Here is a 26,256-nt window from a genome sequence, read left to right as displayed (position 1 = left end):
CGTACAATTATCTTGATTCTGGAGGACATGTGATTGATTGTGATGCATGCATGAGTGTCTTCTGCGAGTAAAACATGCAGCCTTGTACGTTAGATGTGCTTTATAAAACCTTCAATTGGTACCGTCAATAATTAGTGACACTAGGGAGTCGCTAGAACGTTAGCGGGACTGGTAGTAGAACGTCGTAAGCGGTGCAGGTTTAGGTTGTGTACAGGTGGAACGTTTTAAGCGCGGGCGAGTAAACGTACAATTTTCTCGATTCTGGAGGACATGTGATTGATTGTAATGCATGCATGAGTGTCTTCTGCGAGTAAAACATGCAGCCTTGTACGTTAGATGTGCTTTATAAAGCCTTCAATTTGTACCGTCAATAATTAGAGACACTAGGCCCTAGTGGGTTGCCTAGTGACTAGGGAACCCCTATCTAGAACGTTAGCGGGACTAGTAGAACGTCGAAAGCGATGCAGGTTTAGGTTGTGTACAGTTGGAACGTTTTAAGTGTGGTAACTAGTGGAACGTTTTCAGTTTGTGTGCGAATTTTGGCTGATTTAATAAGTCTCTGAACGAAGAAAAATCTCAATGTTTGACACTCAATATTCAATGTGTGAATAAGTCATCATTCCCGAGCACTGAGGCATATGCGAGCTTCTGCAGAACGCTCCGACTGAACTAAACCTAAACACGGTATTCGTCGTTTCAGAATGAGGACGCCTGGTCGTTTATATAATTGCCGGGTATTACATTTTCTTCCAGCCGATTTTGCGGCGGCATTAAACATTCAGTTTGGAGTCTTGACAAAGTATGCAGTCTCGCGCCACAATGTAGAATAGACTCGTTTCGAGCTCACTCAACTTACCTACAACTTGTTCTGTGTACACAGCCATAATTTTGCAGAAGATTCTAGGTAAATGGTAAATTAAACTCAATTTCAAAGTTGGCGCGCGCAGTCGAAGAGGCCAAGTTTTTTTTTTCTTAAGCCGCGTTTTCACTTAGTTTTCTGAACAGTTCGGAGCGAGCAGTCGTTCGTTCGAAAAATAGAAACACTTGCTCCAATAGTAAATGGGAAGAGCAAACATTTGCTCAAAACAAAATGTTTGCTCAGAACAGTAAGTGAACACGCAGCTTTACCCAACGCAGAATTATAATACCTAACACTTTACTGCATGTCATATAAAATTAGGTATTTGTTTAAATTTGAACTTTAGGAATTAATAGCTATCAATAGGTTGGATATTATAACTGCCATATCTACCTATGTATATTATCATCTGGCTCAAACCTAGTGGAACAGCCAGGCTGGAAAAGGAAAGTACCTACGAAACCTACAACCATAATAACCCTACCACTTACTCCGTATATGTATGAAGTATATGGACTAGCTTTAAGGATTTACCTATATAGGTATAGGTACCTATGTATATTATCTGCTTCGGCTTACCGATAGGGCACGTTGGGAAAGCGCGCTTCATCAACGATTCCCCTGCGCATACATTGCCAGCCAAACTGCAATCTATGGATAATGTATGAACGCGCATTAGTGATATATGTATGGTAATACTAGCCTAACGCCAAGGACGCTTGTTAGGCTGCTATGCATTCTTTTCCTGTGATCCTATTGCGTAGATCTGTGCCCTGTTTATCAAAAACTTGTAACTTGTAATACAAGTGGAAGTCCCTTTCTAAAAAACTGTCAAAAAGTGACTTGCGCTTGTACTTATTACAAATTACAAACTTTTGAGAAACGTACCTTTGCAGGTACATAGGGCATTTTTAGGGTTCCGTACACCAAAAAGAAAAAACGGAACCCTTATAGGATCACTCGTGCGTCTGTCTGTCTGTCGGTCGGTCTGTCCGACCACCTCCCCCCCTCCTTTATCTCCGAAACTGCTGGTCCTAAAATTTAAAAAAAAATCGTCAAATAGTTCTTTACCTATAGATGACAGGAAAACCTATTCAGTACAGTCAAGCGTGAGTCGGACTTAATGTACGGAACCCTTGGAACGCGAGCCAGACTCGCACTTGACCGGTTTACGTTTCTGCCAATAGGAATTTGGGCAAGTAACTGATAGTAAGTATTACAGGCATTTTATCCCCTGTGATTACTACTAATAGGAAAAGTGTATACGTAATAGGCCTAGTGCTAATTTAACGGAGTGGAACGGACAGGAACTTCTTAATACTTATTCTAAATTCTTCCGTCATAATAAGAGACTCGAAAAACAAAAGATCTACAGATGATTTCTGGTTCTTCAAAGCTTATTTTTCAAAAGGAAAAACTAAAACAAAAAACAAACTACTTTCAGTCAACCCTCTTTAATAAATCAGTTCACACATACAAAATACACAATATTTATAGTATAAAATACATTTGTTCGCTAATTAACTAACTTATTATTAATATAAAATACATTAGTCTGCATAATCTAGTTGAATGTTTAATCATACAAATCGACTCCGGTATTCGACCGACATTTGCATTTTAATGCCAAAACCAATGCAACGGTAATATATGCATAAATAATTAGGTTTTAAATTAAATGTTCGCTATCAATTTAATTAATGTGGTAACACTAAATACAAATCGTTCATATCAGATCAAAATAGATTTGTATAACAAGTATTATTTCGGAATATTTTATCGTACCTAGCTTACAAATATGTTACCGTAAAACGAGGTGACTCTGAAATTTAGTTTTTGAGACATAATAAAAACAGTGACTTTATTGACAATTTGACTATTTAGTTTACATGGAAATTTTGATTAAATTTTGGGACCGTTTTAAAATGATCAAAGTAACCCCATTTTTCCTAAAGTCACCTCATTTAACCGGTAGGTACGGAAAACTTCAAAAGAATTAGTCACAAGAAATAAAGGAAGTTTGCATTTTACCAAGAGGAAAACTTACAAAGTTCTAGCATTTTCAGAGATTTTTCTATGAGGAAAATTACGAAACTGACTGACTGGCTTATATCGGCTAAAACAGGTTTCAGTTTAATTTTGGGTTATACTATTATTGCTGATATGTATTTTACCAACTTTAAAAAAAAACTTTTGCGTACCGAAAGGAACAATTAGTTTCTCTAATCGCGCGGGATCAGTAGCTACACGACCGTTTCTTGAATACAAACGTTCGTTTCGTTTGTAGAAAACAGTCTATAGCAAGTCTGTCTCGACGAAGAGAAACGACCTATATGCACACTTGCATACATTGCCATCAGCAAGATATGAGTGGGCTTATAGACTCTATAGGATTCTGTGATAACTGTAATACCTCTTATCTTAAATCTTGTTTTTAACACGCTTTTATTAGGTCGACCTGTATGTAACTAACATGTAATGGAATCTTGCAAGTTAAATTTGATCCACTTCCCGGTTTCCCATTGAGCTGAAATTTTACATACACATGTAAGTCGGGTGACAATGCAATATTATGGTACCATCGAGCTGATCTAATGATGGAGACAGGAGGTGGCCATAGGAACTCGACCTGTATGTAACTAAATTGTAATGGAATCTTGCAAGTTAAATTTGATCCACTTCCCGGTTTCCGATTGAGCTGAAATTTTGCATGCACATGTAAGTCGGGTGCCAATGCAATATTGTGGTACCATCGAGCTGATCTGATGATGGAGACAGGAGGTGGCCATAGGAACTCTGTGATGAAACAACCTACTTGTGTTAGGGATTTTTAGAATTGTCTCGATGAGTATTAGTTGTCTGTCGTAAGAAAAGTACAGTCAGCGATAAAAGCGTGTAACAAAAATGAAATTTTTGCCAAAAACTTATTATAAACTAGGAACAAAAATTACTGGTTGCCGAAATTGGTCCAACAGATCTGGCGGTCTAGCATGAGATGCGTTCTCGCGCGTATGTCCACACTTGAAGTCGCGCTATAACTTATCTCACGCGCGGGTATCGCGAACTACTTGTGCTAAAGGAACTGCTAACAGGACTGTGAGTAAAGCGACATGTTTTTTTGTACAAGTTTTTATCGCCGATTGCACTTTTCTTCCCGCAGTCTTCTACTTCATTCATCGAGGCGATTGTAACGGGTACACTACATAATTCCGAAATATTTAATGCCGAATTTTAGAATATCGAACTTTATTATTCCGATTATTAAATGCTCGATCCATCAAAATTCCGACTGTCGTAATTACGAAGGATGAAAATCACGAAGGTATATATTTCGGAATAGCAAAAATGCCGATTTTTTTATATTCCGAACCACATAATTCCGAATATAAAAATTCCGATAGTGATAAACACCGAATTTAACATTTTCGATTTTTGAAATCACGAATTCCGAATTGTCATTATTCCGAAATTTTGAATTCCGATTTGACGTGATTCCTATTTGAACTATTCCCATTTTTAAAATTCCGAATTTATCGAGTCATGTTCCGCATCTGCTCCGGCGCTACGGGCAAAGCAGCCCCTTCGCCCTTGCGTATCAAAGCGCAGGCACAAGTGCTCGCCTCCGCAGCTTCGGCTTGCTGGTCGCCGAAGGCGACCAGCCTCAGCCGCTTCGGCTCACATTATGCTCTGCGCTTTGCTACGGCGGGCGAGGGCTGCTTCCCCTCCGCGCCTCCGGCTTTTTATATACACTCTAGGGGTAGGACAGACAAGACCACGTGGATAGTGGGGTGCTCCGATTCGGATTCTCGTTAGTTATACATATAGACTTTTAAGTCTAAGTGCGTTTAAATCTTATTTTGAAAATCACGAATTTCATTATTCCGAGTTTACAAAAGATCGAATTTCTGAATACCGAATTACTTTTTTTCCGATCGGTCAATGATTTTTTCGGAATAGACAAATTCGGAAAAAATATTTTCGGATGTTTTAAAAATCGGAACTTTAAGCTTTCGTGCATATGACAATCGGATTTTAAGTTTTCGGTAATAGCATAGTCGTGATTTTCTTCTTTCGTGGTTTTCAAAGTCGTAATTTCGATATTTCGGACATATAAAAAATCGGGATTATGAAAATCGAGGTTATGAAAGTCGGAAAAACATATTTCGGAATATTTGGGTGTTCCGGATTGTAACACAGCAATACTCCAAGTTGTTTTATTAGTATTACCTAGTTCCTATGTCCACCTTCGGTCGACATCATCACATCATCAGATCGGTTCTATGTCATCATAATATTGCATTGTCGTCGGTTTTATACGTATACCAAAATTGAGCCTATTAGAACGTCAGAAAGTAGCTTCCAAAATTTGACCCACACAAACATACATACTAACTAAGACGGTAAGGCAAGATAAAATCTTGTAAAAAGAATAAAGCACTTCTTAAAACAGGCACGTTACTTATTGTCGGTAGTATTGTTTGTATCAGATCAACATCTTACAATGTATACTAAATACAAATATAATTTACTACATTTAATAAGGTACATATCAAACCTTCATAGAAAACTAAAAAAAATACAATAATTATAGAAATTCCACAATTTCAGTATAAAATACAACAGCCAAGCTATGTTACTAAACAAACAAATTAAAAATATTAAAGCTAAGATTATTTTCTCAGTAAACAACGTAATCTAAATATGCTTTAGTCTAAATGCTTACAAATTAAAATAAGACTAAAAATAAAATTCTTAATAATTACCGTAACATTCTGTTACAATGAAAGTCGGCCAAAGCTTATGAAACTCAAGTCTAGTTAATTGTATCTCCTGATTATTTTTAATTCAGCGAAATCAAATTATTTCGTCATGTAATTGTTACAACTTACACGTGTCCGAATTATGAAACCATCATAAGACCTAGATAATTATTATAAATTAATGGTGCAACACTGCTTCATTCACCATATATTATATCTTATTTAGCCTATCCGGTGGCGAATGCACTAGTCCCAAAACGCACTATTAGTCAATACACTCTAATTTCGAAAGCCCCTCTTCTCATAAGAAACTAGGCCCAAAATACCATATTTCCAAAAAGGCTCATTCTCGATTTACACGAGAACCATTGAGAACTAGTCCCAAAATACACCTTTCCCAAAATACCCCAAATTGTGTTCACCTGTGCGTGGCGTAATACTTTATTCTCATAATGCGTAGGTCTCAAAACACTCTAGTTCCAAAATACCCTATTTTTTTGGAATGTCTCTTTATGACTGCTTTCAGCCGTAATCATTACCCGTTTGATGCCTAAAATATTTTTTTCAAAAATAGGATTTATTTAATTATTATTTTGAGCTATACAGGGTGTAATCGTTAAGTGTTGCTCGGCGATAGTTCCGTAAATATAGCAGATATCAGAAAATTTCAAATTGATATCGAAAGTGCATATAGTGAAAGTGAAGGGCAATATACACACGAGTGTTTTAATGCCTGTGTTGATAAAGCAGTGTATGGAACTATCATAATTAGGTGGGCGAGAAACTACCCTCATTTATGGCATTATTGGCATTATTTATCTTAATTTTCTGATATCTGCTATATTTACGGAACTATCGCCGAGCAACACTTAACGATTACACCCTGTATAGCTCAAAATAATAATTAAATAAATCCTATTTTTGAAAAAAATATTTTAGGCATCAAACGGGTAATGATTACGGCTGAAAGCAGTCACAAAGAGACATTCCAAAAAAATAGGGTATTTTGGAACTAGAGTGTTTTGAGACCTACGCATTATGAGAATAAAGTATTACGCCACGCACAGGTGAACACAATTTGGGGTATTTTGGGAAAGGTGTATTTTGGAACTAGTTCTCAATGGTTCTCGTGTAAATCGAGAATGAGCCTTTTTGGAAATATGGTATTTTGGGCCTAGTTTCTTATGAGAAGAGGGGCTTTCGAAATTAGAGTGTATTGACTAATAGTGCGTTTTGGGACTAGTGCATTCGCCACCGGATAGTATTTAGCTACCACCAGTTTGGCACTGACATAAACGCTATCGAGAACGTAACATACTTTCTATACCTACATCTCGCTCGTACTCTCATATTAGTGCGAGCGTGATGTGTAGAATGTAAATTACGTAGACGTTAGCGTATATGTCAGTTTTGACACTGTCAGTGACTCAACATGGTACGGGTACTTGATATTAAAATGACAGTTTGACCAGTAACATGCCAATATACTAACCTACCCAATCATCCTTTCCTGACAAATAGGTTGGACAAATTGGGTCAATCTGTCAGACAGCAGCAGAATTTGCTAAGCGGGCCAGGTGTTCAAAATGATCTTGACGCGACTTTATTGTTAAGAGAATAAGAGCGTGTCAAGGTGATTTTGAACACCTCGCCCACTTAGCAACTTCTGCTGCTGACTGTATTGTGCGGTCGGTATGTCGGTTGCCTGGCAACCCTTGATATGCAAGCGGTGACCGATCTAACCTAATTGCAGTTACTATTTAAACTAAACTATGTTGTTACAACTCTGAATATGGAAGTCACAGCTTATAAAGTACTTTGCTCGCATATTTTCTTTTCAACACGCGCCCTTTCAGCTCTGAAACAAACGGAAAACTTGAGGTTATGTATACTTACTTGAAATACACTCGAGAGGAATGAAAACGGGTCAATTTCTATAAAAAAATATCTAGAAATACTAAAAACTAGATAAGGTCAAAGTGGAGAAGACCAGCATGTAACATGTTTGGTTGAGAAGACCGTCATAGCCATACAAAAGAAACACCCCAAAATTTGCTACTGAAATTTGAACCTAAACTGTAGGAAATAGTTGATTTTTGTTTGAAAATTTAACGAAACAAAGCAAAAGCAACTCTGTTCCAATTGAACATGGTTTAAATTACATCGAATTGAATAGGTACTATAGGTAGGACCTTGGGCCTTAGTGTAAGGCCTGAGTGGACGCTCGAGTTGAGCGTGCAGCGGGGCGGGGCGTGCGGCGTGCATGTTAAACAAATGCAAGCGTATAGGAGCGGCCTTAGTGCACGCTGCTCACATCACAAGTGAGCCCGACGCCACGCTGCACGCCCCGCCGAACGCTCCGCTTCGAGCGTCCACTCAGGCCTTACACTTACTCTCGTATTTTTTATACGTAAGTCGCTCAGACACAGTCAGAAAGAAATAACTTCGCTCCTTCTGCTCTACCGACCTCTGTAACTGGAGTATGAGTACAAACTTAACATATTCATTAGCACGTTCATTGCCCCCCAGTCAAACAAGACATCCGCGCCAGGCCACAAAAATTTCGTCATATAAAGCTGTAGTACCACGATCCCGACTATCGGGTCGTCCGGCTTGGGAACGAAAACATAAAATACCCGATAGTCGGGTTTTCGGCACTGGATGTGTTAGAGAAGCGACGAAAGAGGTTGTAGACTATATTATCTCATAGACGGTCACGACCCACATTGACCTAACGTTATACCATTTTATTATCTGTAATACAGACATGGGGATTAAAGTGTAAATTTTATATTGGACTCATAAAACATATCACAGGTACTGTTTATTTTCTAAAACTAACTTTAAAGCAAAAGTTTGTAAAACGTGTTAGTAGTTTTAGGATTAGGACTTTAATATAAACACACCGCGCTCCGGCCTTACCCTAACATTATTATTATTTCGGCTTTAAAATCGTCCGGATTTCGTTTGACCTACATTTAGGGTTACGAACACAAAACAACACTGACCCTATACAGGGCACACTTAGTGTAAGGCCTGAGTGGACGCTCGGAGCGGAGCGTTCGGCGGGGCGTGCAGCGTGGCGTCGGACTCACTTGTAATGTGAGCAGCGTGCACTAAGGCCGCTCCTATACGCTTGCATTTGTTTAACATGCACGCCGCACGCCCCGCCCCGCTGCACGCCCAACTCGAGCGTCCACTCAGGCCTTACACTTAGATATTACTAGCGACCCGCCCCGGCTTCGCACGGGTTAACAAATTATACACAAACCTTCCTCAACAAACACTCTATCGATAGGTGAAAACCGCATGAAAATCCGTTCAGTAGTTTTTGAGTTTATCGCGAACAACCACACAAACAGACGCGGCGATACCAGTTGTAACATCATCTTTTTAGGGTTCCGTACCCAAAGGGTAAAAACGGGACCCTATATTACTAAGACTCCGCTGTCCGTATGTCTGTCTGTCACCAGGCTGTACTCATGAACCGTGATAGCTAGACAGTTTAAATTTTCACAGATGAAGTATTTCTGCTGCCGCTATAACAACAAATACTAAAAACAAATTAAAATAAATATTTAAGTGGGGCTCCCATACAACAAACGTGATTTTTTTGCCGTTTATTTGCGTATTGGTACGGAATACTTCGTGCGCGAGTCCTACTCGCACTTGGCCGTTTTTGTTATGCAGAATTTTTAGGACTAAAGGGGCGATGAGGCTTGACTCGTGCATTTTTTAGGGTTCCGTACCCAAAGGGTAAAAACGGGACCCTATTACTAAGGCTCCGCTGTCCGTCCGTCCGTCCGTCTGTCACCAGGCTGTATCTCACGAACCGTGATAGCTAGACAGTTGAAATTTTCACAGATGATGTATTTCTGTTGCCGCTATAACAACAAATACTAAAAACAGAATAAAATAAAGATTTAAGTGGGGCTCCCATACAACAAACGTGATTTTTGACCGAAGTTAAGCAACATCGGGCGGGGTCAGTACTTGGATGGGTGACCGTTTTTTTGCTTGTTTTGCTCTATTTTTTGTTGATGGTGCGGAACCCTCCGTGCGCGAGCCCGACTCGCACTTGGCCGGTTTTTTATCTTGGACAATATTAACCCTTAAACCATTTGGCATTCCTTTCTAGTGACTCTATTTCAGTTTCTCTGTCACTCTAATTACGCCTTCATTGGAGTAAGATAAATATACTTGATCAACCAGATCTTGACAGTAGAAAAAGGCGGCAAATTTGAAAAATGTAGGCGCGAAGGGATATCGACCCATAGAAAATTTGAATTTCGCGCCTTTTTTTACTGACAAGATTTGGTTGACCAGCTATATTCCCGCAGTTTGAGAATTTCTGTTTTCGCGGTAGCCCCTCAGAATACCTAGCGCTCGTCCGGCAACCTAGAATTCAGGTAACATGCGAGCTCTCTAGACACGAGTTTGTGCTTTAGTATTATAATTATATTCTCTAAGACCTACCGGTTCCTACGGTCTTAGAGGTATTTAGGATGGTGTACCTAATCTTTGTGATATACAGGGTGGCCAAAAATTAAGTGCAAAACCGTTGCCGTTATATACTTTCACTATCATGCACTAAGGGCCAGCTTGAAAACTAACGACTATATATTAATACACAAGGTGACACAAGGTATTAACCTTGTGTCACCGACGCGGCCGCGAGTAAGGTTGAGCGGCGACCGTCTCCCTCGCACGTATGGATTTACACCCGACAACCTTCTCGCTCGCTCGTACAATAACATACCTTGTGTCACCGGCGCGCGGGCCGCGAGTAAGGATGCGCGGCGACCCTCTCCCTCGCACGCATGGATTTACACCCGACAACCTTCTCGCTCTCTCATACAATAACATACCTTGTGTCACCGGCGCGCGGGCCGCGAGTAAGGATGCGCGGCGACCCTCTCCCTCGCACGCATGGATTTATACCCGACAACCTTCTCGCTCTCTCATACAATAACATACCTTGTGTCACCGGCGCGCGGGCCGCGAGTAAGGATGCGCGGCGACCCTCTCCCTCGCACGCATGGATTTATACCCGACAACCTTCTCGCTCTCTCATACAATAACATACCTTGTGTCACCGGCGCGCGGGCCGCGAGTAAGGATGCGCGGCGACCCTCTCCCTCGCACGCCTGGATTTACACCCGACAACCTTCTCGCTCCCTCATACAATAACATACCTTGTGTCACCGGCGCGCGGGCCGCGAGTAAGGATGCGCGGCGACCCTCTCCCTCGCACGCCTGGATTTACACCCGACAACCTTCTCGCTCTCTCATACAATAACATACCTTGTGTCACCGGCGCGCGGGCCGCGAGTAAGGATGCGCGGCGACCCTCTCCCTCGCACGCATGGATTTATACCCGACAACCTTCTCGCTCTCTCATACAATAACATACCTTGTGTCACCGGCGCGCGGGCCGCGAGTAAGGATGCGCGGCGACCCTCTCCCTCGCACGCCTGGATTTACACCCGACAACCTTCTCGCTCCCTCATACAATAACATACCTTGTGTCACCGGCGGGCGGGCCGCGAGTAAGGATGCGCGGCGACCCTCTCCCTCGCACGCATGGATTTATACCCGACAACCTTCTCGCTCTCTCATACAATAACATACCTTGTGTCACCGGCGCGCGGGCCGCGAGTAAGGATGCGCGGCGACCCTCTCCCTCGCACGCCTGGATTTACACCCGACAACCTTCTCGCTCCCTCATACAATAACATACCTTGTGTCACCGGCGCGCGGGCCGCGAGTAAGGATGAGCGTATTGAGCAGCGACTCTCTCCCTCGCACGCATGGATTTATACCCGACAACCTTCTCGCTCGCTGTTAGTGTTAGTCACGGCACAGGACGGCACATGGAACAATATGTTGTTGTTAGTTACAGATAAGTACCCAACCCAATCAATTAAGATTATACAGTATGTAAACTTACTAAAGGCAAAGTGTTAAACGGAACTGATTTGGCAGTATTAAATTATTACAGTTACGCAACCTGTGGGCGTGTAAATTAGGAACGATAAATTAATTTCTCCGTCAGGGCCCCATTTAAAAAATCCACCCTGTATAATATACGCTCTCCGTCAGTTTACGTACTGTATAACAACCAAATCTTTACCCACACAAAAACCATGTCTACTTACAAATCGTCAGGTGACAACCAAAACTTAGTAATAGCAAAAAAAATTAACCTCGTCTTGGTATTTATTAGTATGCTTAGTGATGAGACACTCCTGACTTCGGGCAAACTCGGCTCCGTTCGGCTCAGCATTGCTCCGAACAATTATAAGGGTTGACACAACTTGACGTCCCTTTGCGTGCACGACCACAGATAAGATAATGACTTGAATGTTGACAACCCTAAATAGCCGAAAGGGATAGTGCCATATATTAGAAAAGGGACAGCATGATTCGACCCTGAACCGCTGTCAAACTTCGGTTTTGTAGGAAGGAAGGTATGTAAAGTCCATTTTTTTATTCGGTAGACTAAAATGACATTAATATGAACTTAAAATAACATTTAATATTATGAATTAGTCTACCGAATAAAAAAATAGACTTTAGTTTGCTTTCTGTACGGTTACTACCGTATACTATTATTTATTCTGTGGTATAGTGTAAGGCCCTTCTCTCACGAGGCTACTTTCAAGCGATTTGTGTTTCGTACGCGTATCCTACGCGTCGCTTGTGAGTACCCGCCATATTTATTTCCTACGTTTCGCACACGACGAGACGCGTCGACGAAGCGTTTGATATCAGTCGCATGATACTGTCTTGCTGGTCGCACGCGACTCGAGTCGTATACGCGTTGTATGCTCAAGATGGCGGCGGAACAAGTTTTTAATATAAATTTCGTTCAAGAGGTGGAAAAGAATCCATGTTTATATAATTATAAGCTGCCTGATTATATAAGAAAAGACCTGGTGCGACCTGGTGTGTGTGTGTGTGTGTGTGTGTGTGTGTGTGTGTGTGCTTGTGTGTGTGATGATGTGAGAAAGATGTAGGAGAGATGTTATGTGGTTGTGTGTTGTTCTTGCAATAAAAATAGAGCAGAAGATTGTCTTCATCGCAGGAGCTAGACATTGTCGCACCAATGTTGTTCCGCAAATGACACAAAATAGTCTCATTTGCGTAGCACCGTGTGCGGAAACGAGTAGCATACCAGTAGGCAATCATGGTTTGCACCTCAGTCGCGTAGCATTTGAATAGTCTCGTGAGAGAAGGGCCTAAGGTTTCCAACTTGCGGTAATGAATGAGTTTCGGTGGTAGTTACCTGACGACATAGACATATAATTCATTTGTTGCCCGTGGTCCTACCGCGTAGTCCTACTGGTAGTACCACGGGCAATTTTTTTTGTCCGTGGTTCTATCAGTAGGACTATAGGCAAGTAAAATGACCTGTAGTTCAACTAGTAGTACCACGGGCTTTTTTTCATGTCCGTAGTTCTATCAGTAGGACTACGACCAAATTGCGTTGCCCTTGGTTCCACTAGAAGTGATAGCATTTTAAATTAAATTAAATTTAAAAAAGAAATAAAAATAACCTATCTCTATACTACTCGCTTTGGAAATATTACCGCAACCGCTATCGAATGCAATGCCGTGCTATGTAAGCACATAGAGGCCTTACCGGGAACGGTTAACGATATTTCCTGTCCCTTTCGCACTGCAAAAAACATCATAAGTGCGAAAAGGACAGGAAACATCGTTCGCGGTAACGCCTCTGGGACCGCAGAACCAGCTACATGTCACCATATTGACATTGACTGTACTATACAATTAGTAGGACCAATGCCCATACATAATTATGATTTTCTTTTTACAGTTCTACCGGTAGATCCACGGACAAAAAAAAATTACCCGTGGTACTACCAGTAGGACTACGCGGTAGGACCACGGGCAACAAATGATATATAGGTAAACCAGAACTTTAGGAGTATTGTCAAGAGGGCGCTCGTTTTGAATTTTATATAGCAACAATTTGTATAGTGGGGACAATGGAAATTGGCAGATGATTTTTGTTTTATTCCGACAACTTTAATAAGTGCGAAGTTTGATGTATGGATATTTCTTCGGTTTTTACGCTTAAATGGCTGACTCGATTTAGATAAACGCCGCCCTTCGCTAGCAATCCGTGATACCGATGCATGCGATACACCTAATACACAAATAAAATTATTACAAGACATCAACCAAATCGTGATGACCTGACTATAGTGACATTTGTCTATAAGTTTGAAACTTACCCGTCAATTCAGATGCTAATTTCCTTATGTTTTCTAATGGAAGAAATTTCTCTCCCGCACGTTTTTTTTTTTCAATAAATAACTATATACACTATTTACAACTTTTTTCTCTGTAAAATCTAAAACTTTATGCGGCATGATTATTGCAGTCTAATAATAATTCACACGAAACTAGACAAAGCAATGTTTACATTGTCAATATTGACAACTATCATAGAGAGTAGATGTTGTCTATTATTAAAATTGTTGCCATTGCTAGAAATTAGTACCGACAAATTTCCGTAACATGGCGCACCCTCAATAGATCCTGGTTCACCTATAATTGCATAGACATTACCCACCTTGGGTGTTCCTGGCGAGTGGCGTGCCGTCGCGCGCCAGGCTGGAGCCGAACCCGGGCGCGCGCGGCGCCGCTCGCCGCAGCGGCAGCGCCTTACCCACCACCGGCTTCACCATAGATACTGATCAATGTAAAAGTCTATGTTAGGTTCATACACAGACAAGACATCCTCTAGACTGAGCATAGTAACGCTACCCCCTCTGCCACTTATACGGTAGTTTTACTCCATCTTCGAGTCAATCCCGTGCCGTGTTTGGTCTGTCTTTGAACGGACCAATCACGGCACGGGATTCGCTCACCTCGTCCCCCCGCACCCCCGTATTTTTGACAGCAACGGTTTCATGAAATAATTGCTCTAAACTCAGTCTAGAGGATTCCTAGTCTATGGGTTCATAAATCTAGTATAGGGAGCGTTCAAGTATTACGTAACGCAATTTTTGGACATTTTTGACCCCCCCTCCCCCCCCATGTAACGCGCCATAACGTTTTTCTGTACCCCCCCTCCCCCTAGTAAAACGTTACGTAACCACCAAGTGACCATTTTTTACCTAAAGGCCACAATTATGTGGCGTAAAGTACCGTAAAGTGGCGAAAAGTTCTGAAGGGTTAAAAAACAATGTTACGTAACGCGTAGTTCTAACCCCCCCTCCCGCCCCTCTAACGCATCGTAACCTTTTACAAACCCCCCCCCCCCCCCCCCCGCCCCCAAATTCGTTACGTAATACTTGAACGCTCCCATAACTGAATCAGGCATGAGGGGTAGGGGGAAATGACCGAATGGGATAGTTTTATGTATCTTTCAATAGGAGTAGCAGCGAAAGCGCTATTATTATCTCTCCTTGTCAGTCTCACTTTTTTCCTTACCGTAATATGTGATATGGTAACAAATAAATTCAACCAATGATAGTGTCGCATTCCGTATGTTTTGTCCCTCACGGACGCACGCGTATAGCCCATTTATAGGACCCTATCATCTATGGTTAGATTCGACCAGACAACGGCACAGATCATTTTGTTTATGGTCAGCCTTCATTTCTGCCTCGTTTTCTCCACAAATAACTTGTAATAAAAATAACTACCACTTGACAAAAAAGTATGCTATTATTTTATGGATTTAATCGGCAATTACACTTCACTAGATATCGGTTTCCGAAAGAAATTGCATGAGTTTAAGTACTATAATTCAGAAAGTATCTGGCCCGTGAGAATAGACTGAGTAAATAATACAGTTAAAAAAAGCTGTGTAGTATATACTGTCGCGATGCTTTTGTGCTAAGCCTGCAGATGTACCTAAAATAAAAGTTGAAGTTCAAACTGTTAACAAATAAACCAAAATCGGCCCAACTGTTAGTCATTCTGATGACTTAATTACTCGGAAAACCCAGGTAACTATCTCAAGAATAGTTGGTTTCCACGTTTCCAGTGTAAAACTGAATTAAATGTATACTAAAACAGTTGCATTATAATTATTCAGTAAAAAATGTATATTCACCTTTGTCATTAAAATTAATGGTCCTCTGTACATTTGTCCTGTCCGTCAGCCCTCGCTTCAAATACACAGGTTCGTGCTTAACATTCGGTTTCAAATTAGGCTCCAATTTAGGTTTCTTCAACGCCTCCATTTTACCGGCCAGCACAAAAGTGGAGTTTAAATCGTTTGGATCTATAACTCCAGCATTTTCTATATCAGACACCACATCAGCCTCTCGCTTCACCTTCTTGGCCGAGTTCAGAGTTTTTGTCGCGTCTAAATTCTCGAAAGAATCATCGATTACTATAGTCACGTTATTGGCCAGCTTTATAGGCGTACCCTTGCGTTTCTTCGGCGAAACTTCACGGTTCTCTACATCGGTTAGGTCATCGCTATCCGTGACTATATCGATCGTAGAGTTCAATTTACTCTGACCATCATCTTCGTTCAAATTTAGGCAAGAGATTGACTTGAAGTGTGGGTCGTTACACTCATTCTCCGTGTCCCAGGATATAGATTTCATGGATTTAGCTTTTTTCATAAGATCTATGTATTCGGTGGCTAACGCTGGGGGTACTTTATCGTAGCCTTTTAGGGTTAGGTAGAGTTTTCTGAGCATGCTAGGCATGTCGCTCATGTATTCTGTGAACATGTTGATTTCCTTGTTCTGTATCCAGAGCAGTTTGTTTCTGAGGTTGTCACTCGCTTTGGTAAGTCTTAGTTCTCTTTGGAGGATGATTTTGTCTGTGAAGTCCTTTAGGTCTGGGCAGTCAGTGAGTGCCTGTTCTAAGGTAGTTTGTAACCTTTGCCAGCTCTCGTCACATTTGGTTTGTGCTGCGAGTATTTTCGCGTCTAAATGTTGTGCCTTTTTCTCGTAACTTTCGGCGGCTCGCTCTTGGCGGGGGATGTCTTCTGTGACCATCTGAACAATGGAATAATCGATTAAATTTCAAACTGTAAGTTAATTGTGATTCAAATGGAGTAATTATAAATTTAATATTTAAGCAGTGAGAAATTTGCTCAATTAAATTTGGAGCTTCATGTAAGTTTTTAACTTGAGTTTGTAAAGTAGTTAGAAAGTTGTTGGAAAGTAATTCGAGCGTATCAATAACAAAAATAGTTTGACAGAGGTACAGAATAGAAACTTACAATTAATTAATTGATGTCCTATCGCTATAGCATATTAGGCTATTTAGTATTTACTAAGTAGATACATATAATGGAATCTTATTTTTTTGTAATTCGCGAAGTTTACCCGATATTTTCAGGACTTTCAGGCACTCATATATCATTAAGTCTGTTCTAACAGGTTTTGGAGGTAATAATACATCAATTAGGTACAACACCTATTAAGGGTATGCTGTATAAGGTTTCTATTTAATTTCCAATTGAACAAAAGACGAGGTAATTATTAATAGTAAGGCTTCTATAATCTTTAACCTTGAAATTTGAAGCACAAATCAAGCCTTCTGCACGGCTAGCACACCTTTCCGCGGCTCGCGCGACATGTAGTCGCGCGTAGATGCGTCATTCTCACACGAGTTGCAGGAAAATGTTCTAGCCATCCTGGGGGCCTAGCAAAGATGACAATCGTTGATAGAAAACGCCAATTTAAACTTAAATAATGTATGGTGGTTAGTCACGTGACTATTTGTAGCATCTGTCACCCGATACATTTTTTATTTGCGTTTGGCGTTTGTCGATGTACGATTATCATCTTGACTAGCCTCCGTGTAGTAGGGATAAATCGGGTAGGGGTACCGTGATGTAGGGGGGACCGTCGTACTGAACATTTTTTTCAGGACACAAATACGAGAGTATGATAAAATCTACATACCTAAGCAGTAAATGGGCTTTTTCTAAAATAAATATTGAAAACCCGATTCTCACGGATTTTTTGGGTTCTTTCAACTCAGAATCACTAGTATATTCAATCCTGATGATAAAAAAACTGTCCCAAAAATTTGTATGAAAATTGTAGATTACACTACGTCACGTCCATACAAGTGAAACATTTTCTCATAATAAAACGTGACGTAATGGAATGGACATTTTGGAACATCTTTTTTTAATGGAAGGATGGAGAATGCTGTCGATTCTGAGTAGAATGAGCCCAAGAACGTCCAGATTTGAAAGAGTCAGGTTTTCGATATTTATTTTAGAAAACGACCAAGAACACCTGTAAAAAAGTAATGAAATATGCATTTGTATTTGTAAACACTCACCAGTTCAATGGCCTCGTTGGAGGATCTATGCGCCAAGTCGGCTACGTGTGTGAAGGCGCGCGAGCGCAGGCGGTGCCGCAGCGCTAGCACCTTGCCTATACACACATAAACATACTAATAATATTACGGACAGCTCTACAAAAAAAAATATTTTTAGGCAACTATGGACCTTCCATTGACATACATTGTGAGAGACGAAATATACCAAAATATATCGTAATATACCGAGATATATATGCCTTGCTATAGGATATCGTAATATACCAAAATATATATTATAGCTTCGTGTGTGGACTCTGTGAATAGTACGTAAAATATATCGTGCCTTGCTATAAGATATCTTTTGGTATATTATCTCTCCGCCTGTGACGGGCTTAAATCTTACCCCTTGTTTGTAGGCCAAGTAGATGTATCTCACACGCAACATGCAGTTTCTCCCCTTCCAGGATACGACGGCGCCACTCCGCTCGAGCTGTTATAAAACATTTTCTCAAAAATGGACGGTAAAGTCGACGTTGCCGGTTAAAAAATAGGTCGCGAAGTGCGTAGTTTATGGTCATTCAAAAAATTAAAAAGTTAAAAACATTGCAGTCTCGATTTCGCGACTGCAATGTTTGCGATGGCCCGCTTATATTTTGGAAGGCTGCTCTGATGTAGATAAAATTTGGCATAGAGATAGTTTAGTTTAGGATAGCTTTTATCAATCATCATCATACTGCGCAGGCGAAGTCGCGGGCAGAAGCTAGTATCAAAATAAGTACATGGCTGGATCAACTAATTCTTGTTGTTATTCTGTCCGGTCAGCCAAGAGACAATAGTAGCCGTTTGTTAGAAGACATTGTACACCACCTTCCTCTGACATCCTTGGTAGTCGACCCTCAATGGAAAGGGTTTATAAGTATCACAAAAAAGCGTGTTTGGTGAAGTTAAATGCCTAAAAATCAGGTTTTAAAGAATGACCCAGGAGAACGTAACCATGGCAACGAGTGTCAAAAATAAAAATTTATCAAAATCGAGCTACTCTGTACAAAGTTCTGCGTGATCATACATTAAAAAAATATATACGCGTCGACTAGAGAATCTCCTCCGTTTTTTTCGTCGGTTAAAAAGTTGATTCACCCACATACTACACTACCACTGGGAAAGCTTAAATAGCGTAGTTTTACCTTTCTCTTTGGCCAAGTTGGGTTGTTCCTTGACTACTGGTGGTGCCACGCTACTTAAAGACAGCTTCGCCTCTAGTTCTTTGACTTTCTTTTTCAGTTCTTCCACGGTCTTCACGTATTGCGAGAGCTTCATGTCGCCGTCGACTACGTTTTTCTTGATGCTTAGCTGTTAACAAAGTCACGTAATTCAGTAAATAACTAGTATACTTAGTTCTTTTTACTCTACATATCTATGACTTTTAATATTGATAAGATTTAACCCTTAAATGCATAGTGATGCATTTATACCTACGCATTTACACACAACATAAACATCAAATGTTATGCATTATTAAACAAATTCTATTTGTTCTTGTATATTATTTCAATAGTAAAACTAATAAATTTTCCGAATTATTACATAAATTTACGCAGTATTTTAATTTATAAAAGTTACATTTGTTTATAGACGAAATGTCGGAAAACTTGGAAAAACCTGGAAGTTGATGATTTTTAGTATGTGATTTTGGGCAGATTTTTCGGGGTTTGTAATTATTTTATATTTACAAATTTTATCATAGGAACATCACAAATAGTGTACCTTTCTGTTGGCAGTTAAGATTTTTCCTATACCCCTTACTAATAGCTATATATTTCCAAAAATATGATTTAGACTATGCAACTTTTAACACTCATTTCCCAGTGAAAATCGATGATATATATTTTTTTACTATTTTTCCTAGAAACGGCAAACAATTATGTGATATATATATTAATTTCGGGCAAAACGAAAAAATCATGTATTTAAGGGTTAATTACTGATACGGCATGACAAGTTTTTCCTGAACATCTTGGAAGGCAGGATTGAAAAGACAAGAGAAGAAGGGAAACCTAGAATAACTTATCTTAGCCAAATAAAAAATGATACATCGTATGAGGAAATTAAAAGACTGGCACAAGAAAGGAATGATTGGCGATTACTCCACCGACAAGAGCAAAGCTCTTAAGTTATGATGATGATGAAGATTTAAAGTGAGAATAATTGAGACCACAGTTGAATTAAGAATTTAAGTAATATTTTGTACTAGCGACGAAGCGACCCGCCCCGGTTTCGCACGGATTAACAAATTATACATAAACCTTCCTCTTTGAATCACTCTGTCTATTAAAAAAAAACGCATCATAATCCGTTGCGTAGTTTTAAAGATCTAAGCATACAGACAGACAGACAGATAGCAGGAAGCGACTTTGTTTTATAATATGTAGTGACGAGAGAAAATTATAGCAAATATAAATAAATAAATCAATATTATAGGACATTCTTACTTGACTAAGTCCCACAGTAAGCTCAAAACGCTTGTGTTGTGGGTACTACGACAACGATATATACAATATACAAATACATAAATACATAGAAAACACCCAAGACTCAGGAACAAATATCTGTGCTCATCACACAAGTCACAAAACTCACAAATAAATGCCCTTACCGGGATTCGAACCCAGGACCCCAGCTTCACAGGCACTACCCACTAGGCCAGACCAGTCTTCAAAAATAATTTCTTCAAAAGTGTTAGGCCTCGTTTTGTTGTATCAGTTTTTGTATTTACCTGTATCTTGTTGGCGCGCGCAGCGTACTTGAGCGTGTTGTAGGTGTCTTCATAGCTCGCGGCGGCGGGGGAGATGTTTGCAATCATGACAGTTCTGCAGTTGCCGCCGAGACTGTCTTTTAAGAGGCGCGTCAGCTTAGAGTCTCTGTAACAACATATTCAATTAGTTAAAAATTGAACCAATCCCTCAACAAAAAATGTAATATTAGACTTTTATTTGGATACATCCAAAGCAGGGATGTTGCGAACATCCGCATCCGCGGAACTTCCGCATTATTTTCAACATCCGCATCTGCATCCGCATCCGCATAAAATCGATGCGGAGCTTATGCGGACGCGGATGTCGAACAAGTCGGTACAGGAACGTCTTAGCGGCGGCGTAAGTGCTAGGTAATTTCGTCATTGCCTATAACGAAATTGTCTAGATCCAGAAAAGTCGGCCAAGTTACTGTTTATTAAATATAACGCACCTATATTCTTGCTCAAATACTAAACGTTTCGTTTTTTTAATAAAAATATACTAAAAATGTAATATTTGACGTTTTCTAAGTACCTAACCTTGACATCCGCATGTGAGCCATTAAATATCCGCATCCGCATCCGCATCCGCATGCGCGGATGTCAAAAAATTAGCATCCCCAACATCCCTGATCCAAAGACGCAACATCCGATTGATTTTGACACTGTATTATGATAACGCGTGTATGGTCAGACACAAGAAAACATAAGACTTGAGAAGACCATGGGAAAGAGACACGCTTATTAATTTGTGTGACACACTGGAATTACAAACCTCCACATGATAACCACTATCAGATGGACTGTATAATAATAATAATAATAAGCGAAAAATATCCATATTATAAAATAACCTAACTTAAGACCAAAAATAAATAAAGAGAATAATAATAATATATTTTATTAGTCAAGCAACATGGCTCAAAAGGCTGTGAAACATATGTATGCTCAATGATCAACGTAATTTAAAAATATGGCACCTGTATGGTATATAGCTGCTCCCGTCAGCAAGCTTGTTGATGCAGTTCCCCAGCGACAGCAGACTCCGGTTGATATTAGCGCCCTCTTTGAAACGCTCGCCGCTGCAGCCGGTAGCGGACGCGCGCTCGCTGCCGGCCAAATCGATCATCGAGAGTTTTACGACTCGGGCTTGGCCGCTGGTCTTGTACCGCATTTTTATATACACCTGAAAGATATACTATGTTAATAAAATCTGATATTTACTACCCTCCAGGCCTCTCGAGGAGGCCTATACCCACTAGGGATTCATTAGTAAAACACATATTATAAGTTTTAGTTTTATTTTCAAATTTTTATGTAAACATTTTACAATGAATAAAGGGCTTTCTTTTTTATTATTTTTTTATTTATTTACTACCCACAAGCCATGAAGAACAAAATAACTTCAAGTCAAATAGCGCGCATGAAATTTTTATGTTTGTTTATGTTTGACTTGGAATTTTGTTGAAACTGTACACTATTTGCACAAAAGATCATTAGTCATCACCATTAGGGTTATAAATGTTGAGTGTAAAACAGAGCCAGGGTTTCTAAAACTTATATCCTCTCATACCTCTATTATTTCACAGGCAACTCTGAACCAGAATAGGCAGGTCCACATAGACCGAGCAACGTCGCGAGGAAATTTCGCTGTGGGCAAATGGCCAATGTAGACGTGCCTCGGCAGCGCTCGCTGTCGGGCTACATTGCACGTTTGCCGCGCGAAAAAAATTCCTCGTGACGCTGCTCGCTCAGTGTGGACCCGACTATTTTTCAGAACTCTTTTATTTTGCTGCATAAGTAAGTGAGCCAGCACAGCACAGAACTGTCTTGTTGCAAAATCTTGCAACTACTGGAACCCTGGGGTACATTGTACCGCACCTCGAGATAACCTAGACTAGAGTCTGTGAGGAAAGAGAAGAGTCGTGGAATGTATGGGGCCCTAAACATTCCACGACTCTTCTTTTTCCGCACAGACTCTAGAAAAATTACCTGAAATACTGCATGACTCCTCGAGCTCTCTGCATTGGCGTCAGTGGGGTGCTGGGTCCTGTTCTTGTTCCCGTTCTCCAGCATATTCAGCAGCTCCCGGGCAGTGTTGATGTTCTCTAGCGTCATGCCGGCCACCATCACTCCGTACTTTGAGTCTTCACGGAGTTGAAGGGGGGTTTTGGAGGGTTTGAGCAGGTCAAACACATTTTCATTGTAGACCTGAGAACATGTGTTTTTTTAATAGGTATTCTGCATTATGATTGGCATAGTAAGTTGGCTCATGCGTAATGTAAGCAAAATTCAAGCCACATTGCCTCTTTATAGTCCTAAAAATTCTGCATAACAAAAAAATACAAAATGATGTTATAGGGTGGTTATTTTCGTCGTAACATGTATAATTTTATCCAAGTGTAATAAAAGGATTAAAGGTGATTATGATTTTTGCATCTTTTTCTTTTCTTATCATTATTTTTAACTAAAAACAAATCATCAATTAGTATACTTTGTGTGCTGGGCTACTAATTAAAAATTAACTTAACTAGCCAGTAAAGTAAAATCATAGTGGTAATTTATTTAACACAGATAACTCTGTAACAACTTACTAGCTGAAACACCAATTGAGTTTAATTCTTCCAGTTTGTGTCACTTAAGCGACAAAGCAATGTTTGTAGTCAGTTTTGCGATTAGTGCTTGACTTTCTGGCAAGTGCTAGATTTCACTTGTGAAATACATTAATTAAACTTAAAATTACTTACTTCAATATAAGAAACACCAATGTCAAATTCTCTCTCCTTCTCAAATGAATGTATAGTGTAGAATAGATGCTCCATAGTCAGATACGTTATCCCGGGATTCTCCTTACTGCCTATCATTGTGAAGGTCTTGCCCGCTCCCGTCGCGCCGTACACGAACACTGAACAGTTGTACCCCTCCATAAGTGACGCCAAAACATCTTTAGTAGTCAACTCAAAAATATCCTTATTAGTAGCTGTCTGGCCACAAACATTGTCAAATACAAACTTCAATTCCTTATTCATTCGCCGTAACACATTCTTTGTTGGCTGCTGGACGCCTTGGTAGAAAAACGGACGCATTTCTTCCTTGGGATCAAATACTAACATAGTGTCGTCGACAACATCCACCACCACACGATTGTTTGCCGCTATTTCCCTTTCGTTCAAAGGTCGGACGCGAACCACCACTTTTATATTAGCTGCCATGTTCAGCGTAGATCCACACTTTGAGGGTAAAGCACCAGATTTTGACTTTGCCCCGATCAACGGAGCAGCTCGAACCATTTTCATCTTAACACATCTATCATCTATATAATGAAATTACACCGTTTCTGAACACTGCAATTAATGTTTTCAACTTGGTTTCCAGTCATAAGACATTCAATGAAGCTGAATTAGCACTTTAATTAAAAGTTATCGAAAAATAGTTCGTAAACAGTCAACGACTAAACAGCGTCCACTACGTAACCGTCAAGATTCGAATTTTGAATTGACAGTGAAGGGAATGAGATGCGTTTCGTTCCACGCGCGACAGCACAGACATGGTATTTTCTGATAGAAAGTTAAATAAAAATTAAACAACTGTACCGATATTCGGAACCTAAAGTAATATATTGAGAGTGGCAACACTGTAGTTAGTCGTATTGTCCTTTTCTAGCATATACGTCCATCTCTCTCCCACACCCCCACCACTTCAGGCAGTTGCGTTTGACAATTTTGACACTTAGAAATAAACGAAAATTACCTCATTGGCTTGCTGTTTTTCCATCTGGAAGGTCGTGAAGCTAAACTGCTGGTGAGTTTTTGAATTTGTACCCCAGTTTAGCTGACTATATTGAAAAACAGTTTCTAACGGCTTTTGCCGTTCGAAATAAATATTTAAATTTAGTTGTCCGTTAAACTATCTAGCAAATAAAAATGATCCGGAATAGTGATGTGCAAGTGTTTTCAAAGGCTGCCTGCGCGCACCGTGGCTATGCCAATGAAAATACTAAAATCACATGGTAGAAAACACATCGAGCTGGTAAAGCGTGCACGTGTCACCATTATAATTTAATTTTATTAAGTCTCTTCCGAGTCTTGTTAGTTTAAATCTTTGTGTGTGTATAATAACGGTTGAAATTATATAATACTTAAATGGTGATGTGTGGAGGTATACCCTTTCAAGTGATTTGTGTTTTCGAATACGAATGGATCGGATAGTTAATACGTGTTACGTAGAACCTACGTATTAAGGTAGAAGCTTATAGACGTGTAGGGTTTTTATCTGTCCAAGTATCTATCAGCAATTTATCTTTTTATCCCGTTCCGGGTTAATATAATATTGCAAAATTAATTTTTTGGTAATAAACTTGCTGATAAATAACGTGTACCCGAATAGGAGTCGACGATATTTCCGCTCTAAGGGACACAAGGTAACGAACAAACCTACATCGCAAACATTGCATTTATTTTTGTGGAAAGTGAGTACTTCGGCAGTACATAAACTTAAATCTGACTAGACATAGAGAGAGATTAGCATGGCTCTGCGCAAGAATGACATGCGAATTCGTGAAGTATTTCACTCTGTATCTATCAACTTATATCTCTCCAACTAGATCTTTGATTTATGTAGGTAGGTACCTACTTAAATATATAACTTAGCAGGTACTTACAGCTTTAAAGGTTAAGGAAAAGAACTCTTGCATGTAGGTGCTATATGTGCTTGTGTTATTTTGAATTTGAATAACTTGATTATTAATTCTATACGTAACTACATACAAGAGGGTCAATTCTTAAGCCTACTTACCTACCTACATAAATAGTACACTTAAATTAAACGTTTCAAATAAAATCGGAAACCTGTGACATGGAAGGGCATTAACGATACGGGAATCTTTAGATTGATTCATTGACGAAGACGCATGGTTTGGTTCATATTGTCAAATTATATTAGTTAACTGTAGAGTTAAAGTTTAGTTTTGGCAAATCTGTACGTCACCGTGAATGACACTTTCTAAAAGTGCCTGTTAAAGCCTGCGTAAAGCCTTTCACCTTGTCGAGCAAGGAACCCGCAACTTAGGGAATATTACCCATAAACTCAGGGTATTTGATTTGAATGATACTTATTCTTAAACTTACGTTTGTTATGGTTCCACCTGCTAAGGTGCGCCTAAGAGAATCTTTTATTCGTTCACAAACTAACGTCAAGTTATTTGTGATGAAACCAATATATTATGTACCTATCTAAACCTGCGCAAGGCTGCCATGTTTACACCTGCGTAAGGTGTGCCAAAAAAAAGAAAAAAAATCTTTGATTCGTTCACAAACTAACGTCAAGTTATTTGTGATGAAACCAATATATTATGTACCTACCTATCTAAACCTGCGCAAGGCTGCCATGTTTACACCTGCGTAAGGTGTGCCAAAAGAATCTTTGATTCGTTCACAAACTGACGTCAAGTTATTGATGATGATATTATAACCTATGTAAGCCTGCGCAAGGCACGTCAGACATATTCACAGAAATATAAATGATATGGTCATAACACAGGCGTGCGAGTAGACCACAATCACAAAAAT

The 26,256-nt window shown here is 39.9% G+C and overlaps 1 protein-coding gene and 1 non-coding gene across 2 annotated transcripts; one reads left to right on the top strand and one right to left on the bottom strand.

Annotated features, from left to right (window-relative positions):
• Positions 1 to 7,309: 7,309 nt before the first annotated feature.
• On the bottom strand, positions 7,310 to 24,173 carry LOC134650002 (kinesin-like protein KIF18A). The gene is made up of 10 exons (XM_063504816.1): positions 23,437 to 24,173; positions 22,682 to 22,900; positions 21,670 to 21,875; positions 20,672 to 20,816; positions 19,083 to 19,248; positions 18,302 to 18,388; positions 17,917 to 18,011; positions 15,713 to 16,613; positions 14,222 to 14,341; positions 7,310 to 7,477 (listed from the first exon to the last, which is right to left on the bottom strand). The coding sequence occupies exons 1-10, from the start codon at positions 23,983 to 23,985 to the stop codon at positions 7,419 to 7,421; spliced, it is 2,547 nt and encodes an 848-aa protein (XP_063360886.1). The 5' UTR covers positions 23,986 to 24,173; the 3' UTR covers positions 7,310 to 7,418.
• A 988-nt stretch (positions 24,174 to 25,161) lies between these two features.
• Positions 25,162 to 25,265, top strand: LOC134650623 (U6 spliceosomal RNA). Its single transcript, XR_010097064.1, has one exon. It is a non-coding gene; the product is annotated as a U6 spliceosomal RNA (small nuclear RNA).
• The last annotated feature ends 991 nt before the right edge of the window (positions 25,266 to 26,256 follow it).

Source organism: Cydia amplana, chromosome 8 (genome assembly GCF_948474715.1).
Source record: "Cydia amplana chromosome 8, ilCydAmpl1.1, whole genome shotgun sequence".
NCBI classification, from domain to species: domain Eukaryota; kingdom Metazoa; phylum Arthropoda; class Insecta; order Lepidoptera; family Tortricidae; genus Cydia; species Cydia amplana.
The sequence above is the reverse complement of the archived record's forward strand: the minus strand, read 5'-3'. Positions and strand labels throughout refer to the sequence as shown.

What these genes read in the sequence shown, in the direction of transcription:
- LOC134650002 (XM_063504816.1), bottom strand. Translation starts at nt 23,985, where the DNA reads ATGAAAATGGTTCGAGCTGCTCCGTTGATCGGGGCAAAGTCAAAATCT. An exon ending in CAACTTGGCCAAAGAGAAAG is followed by an intron (nt 18,389 to 19,082) that starts GTAAAACTACGC and finishes GTTTTATAACAG; the next exon opens with CTCGAGCGGAGTGGCGCCGT. An exon ending in ACTTGGCCTACAAACAAGGG is followed by an intron (nt 18,012 to 18,301) that starts GTAAGATTTAAG and finishes ATGTGTGTATAG; the next exon opens with GCAAGGTGCTAGCGCTGCGG.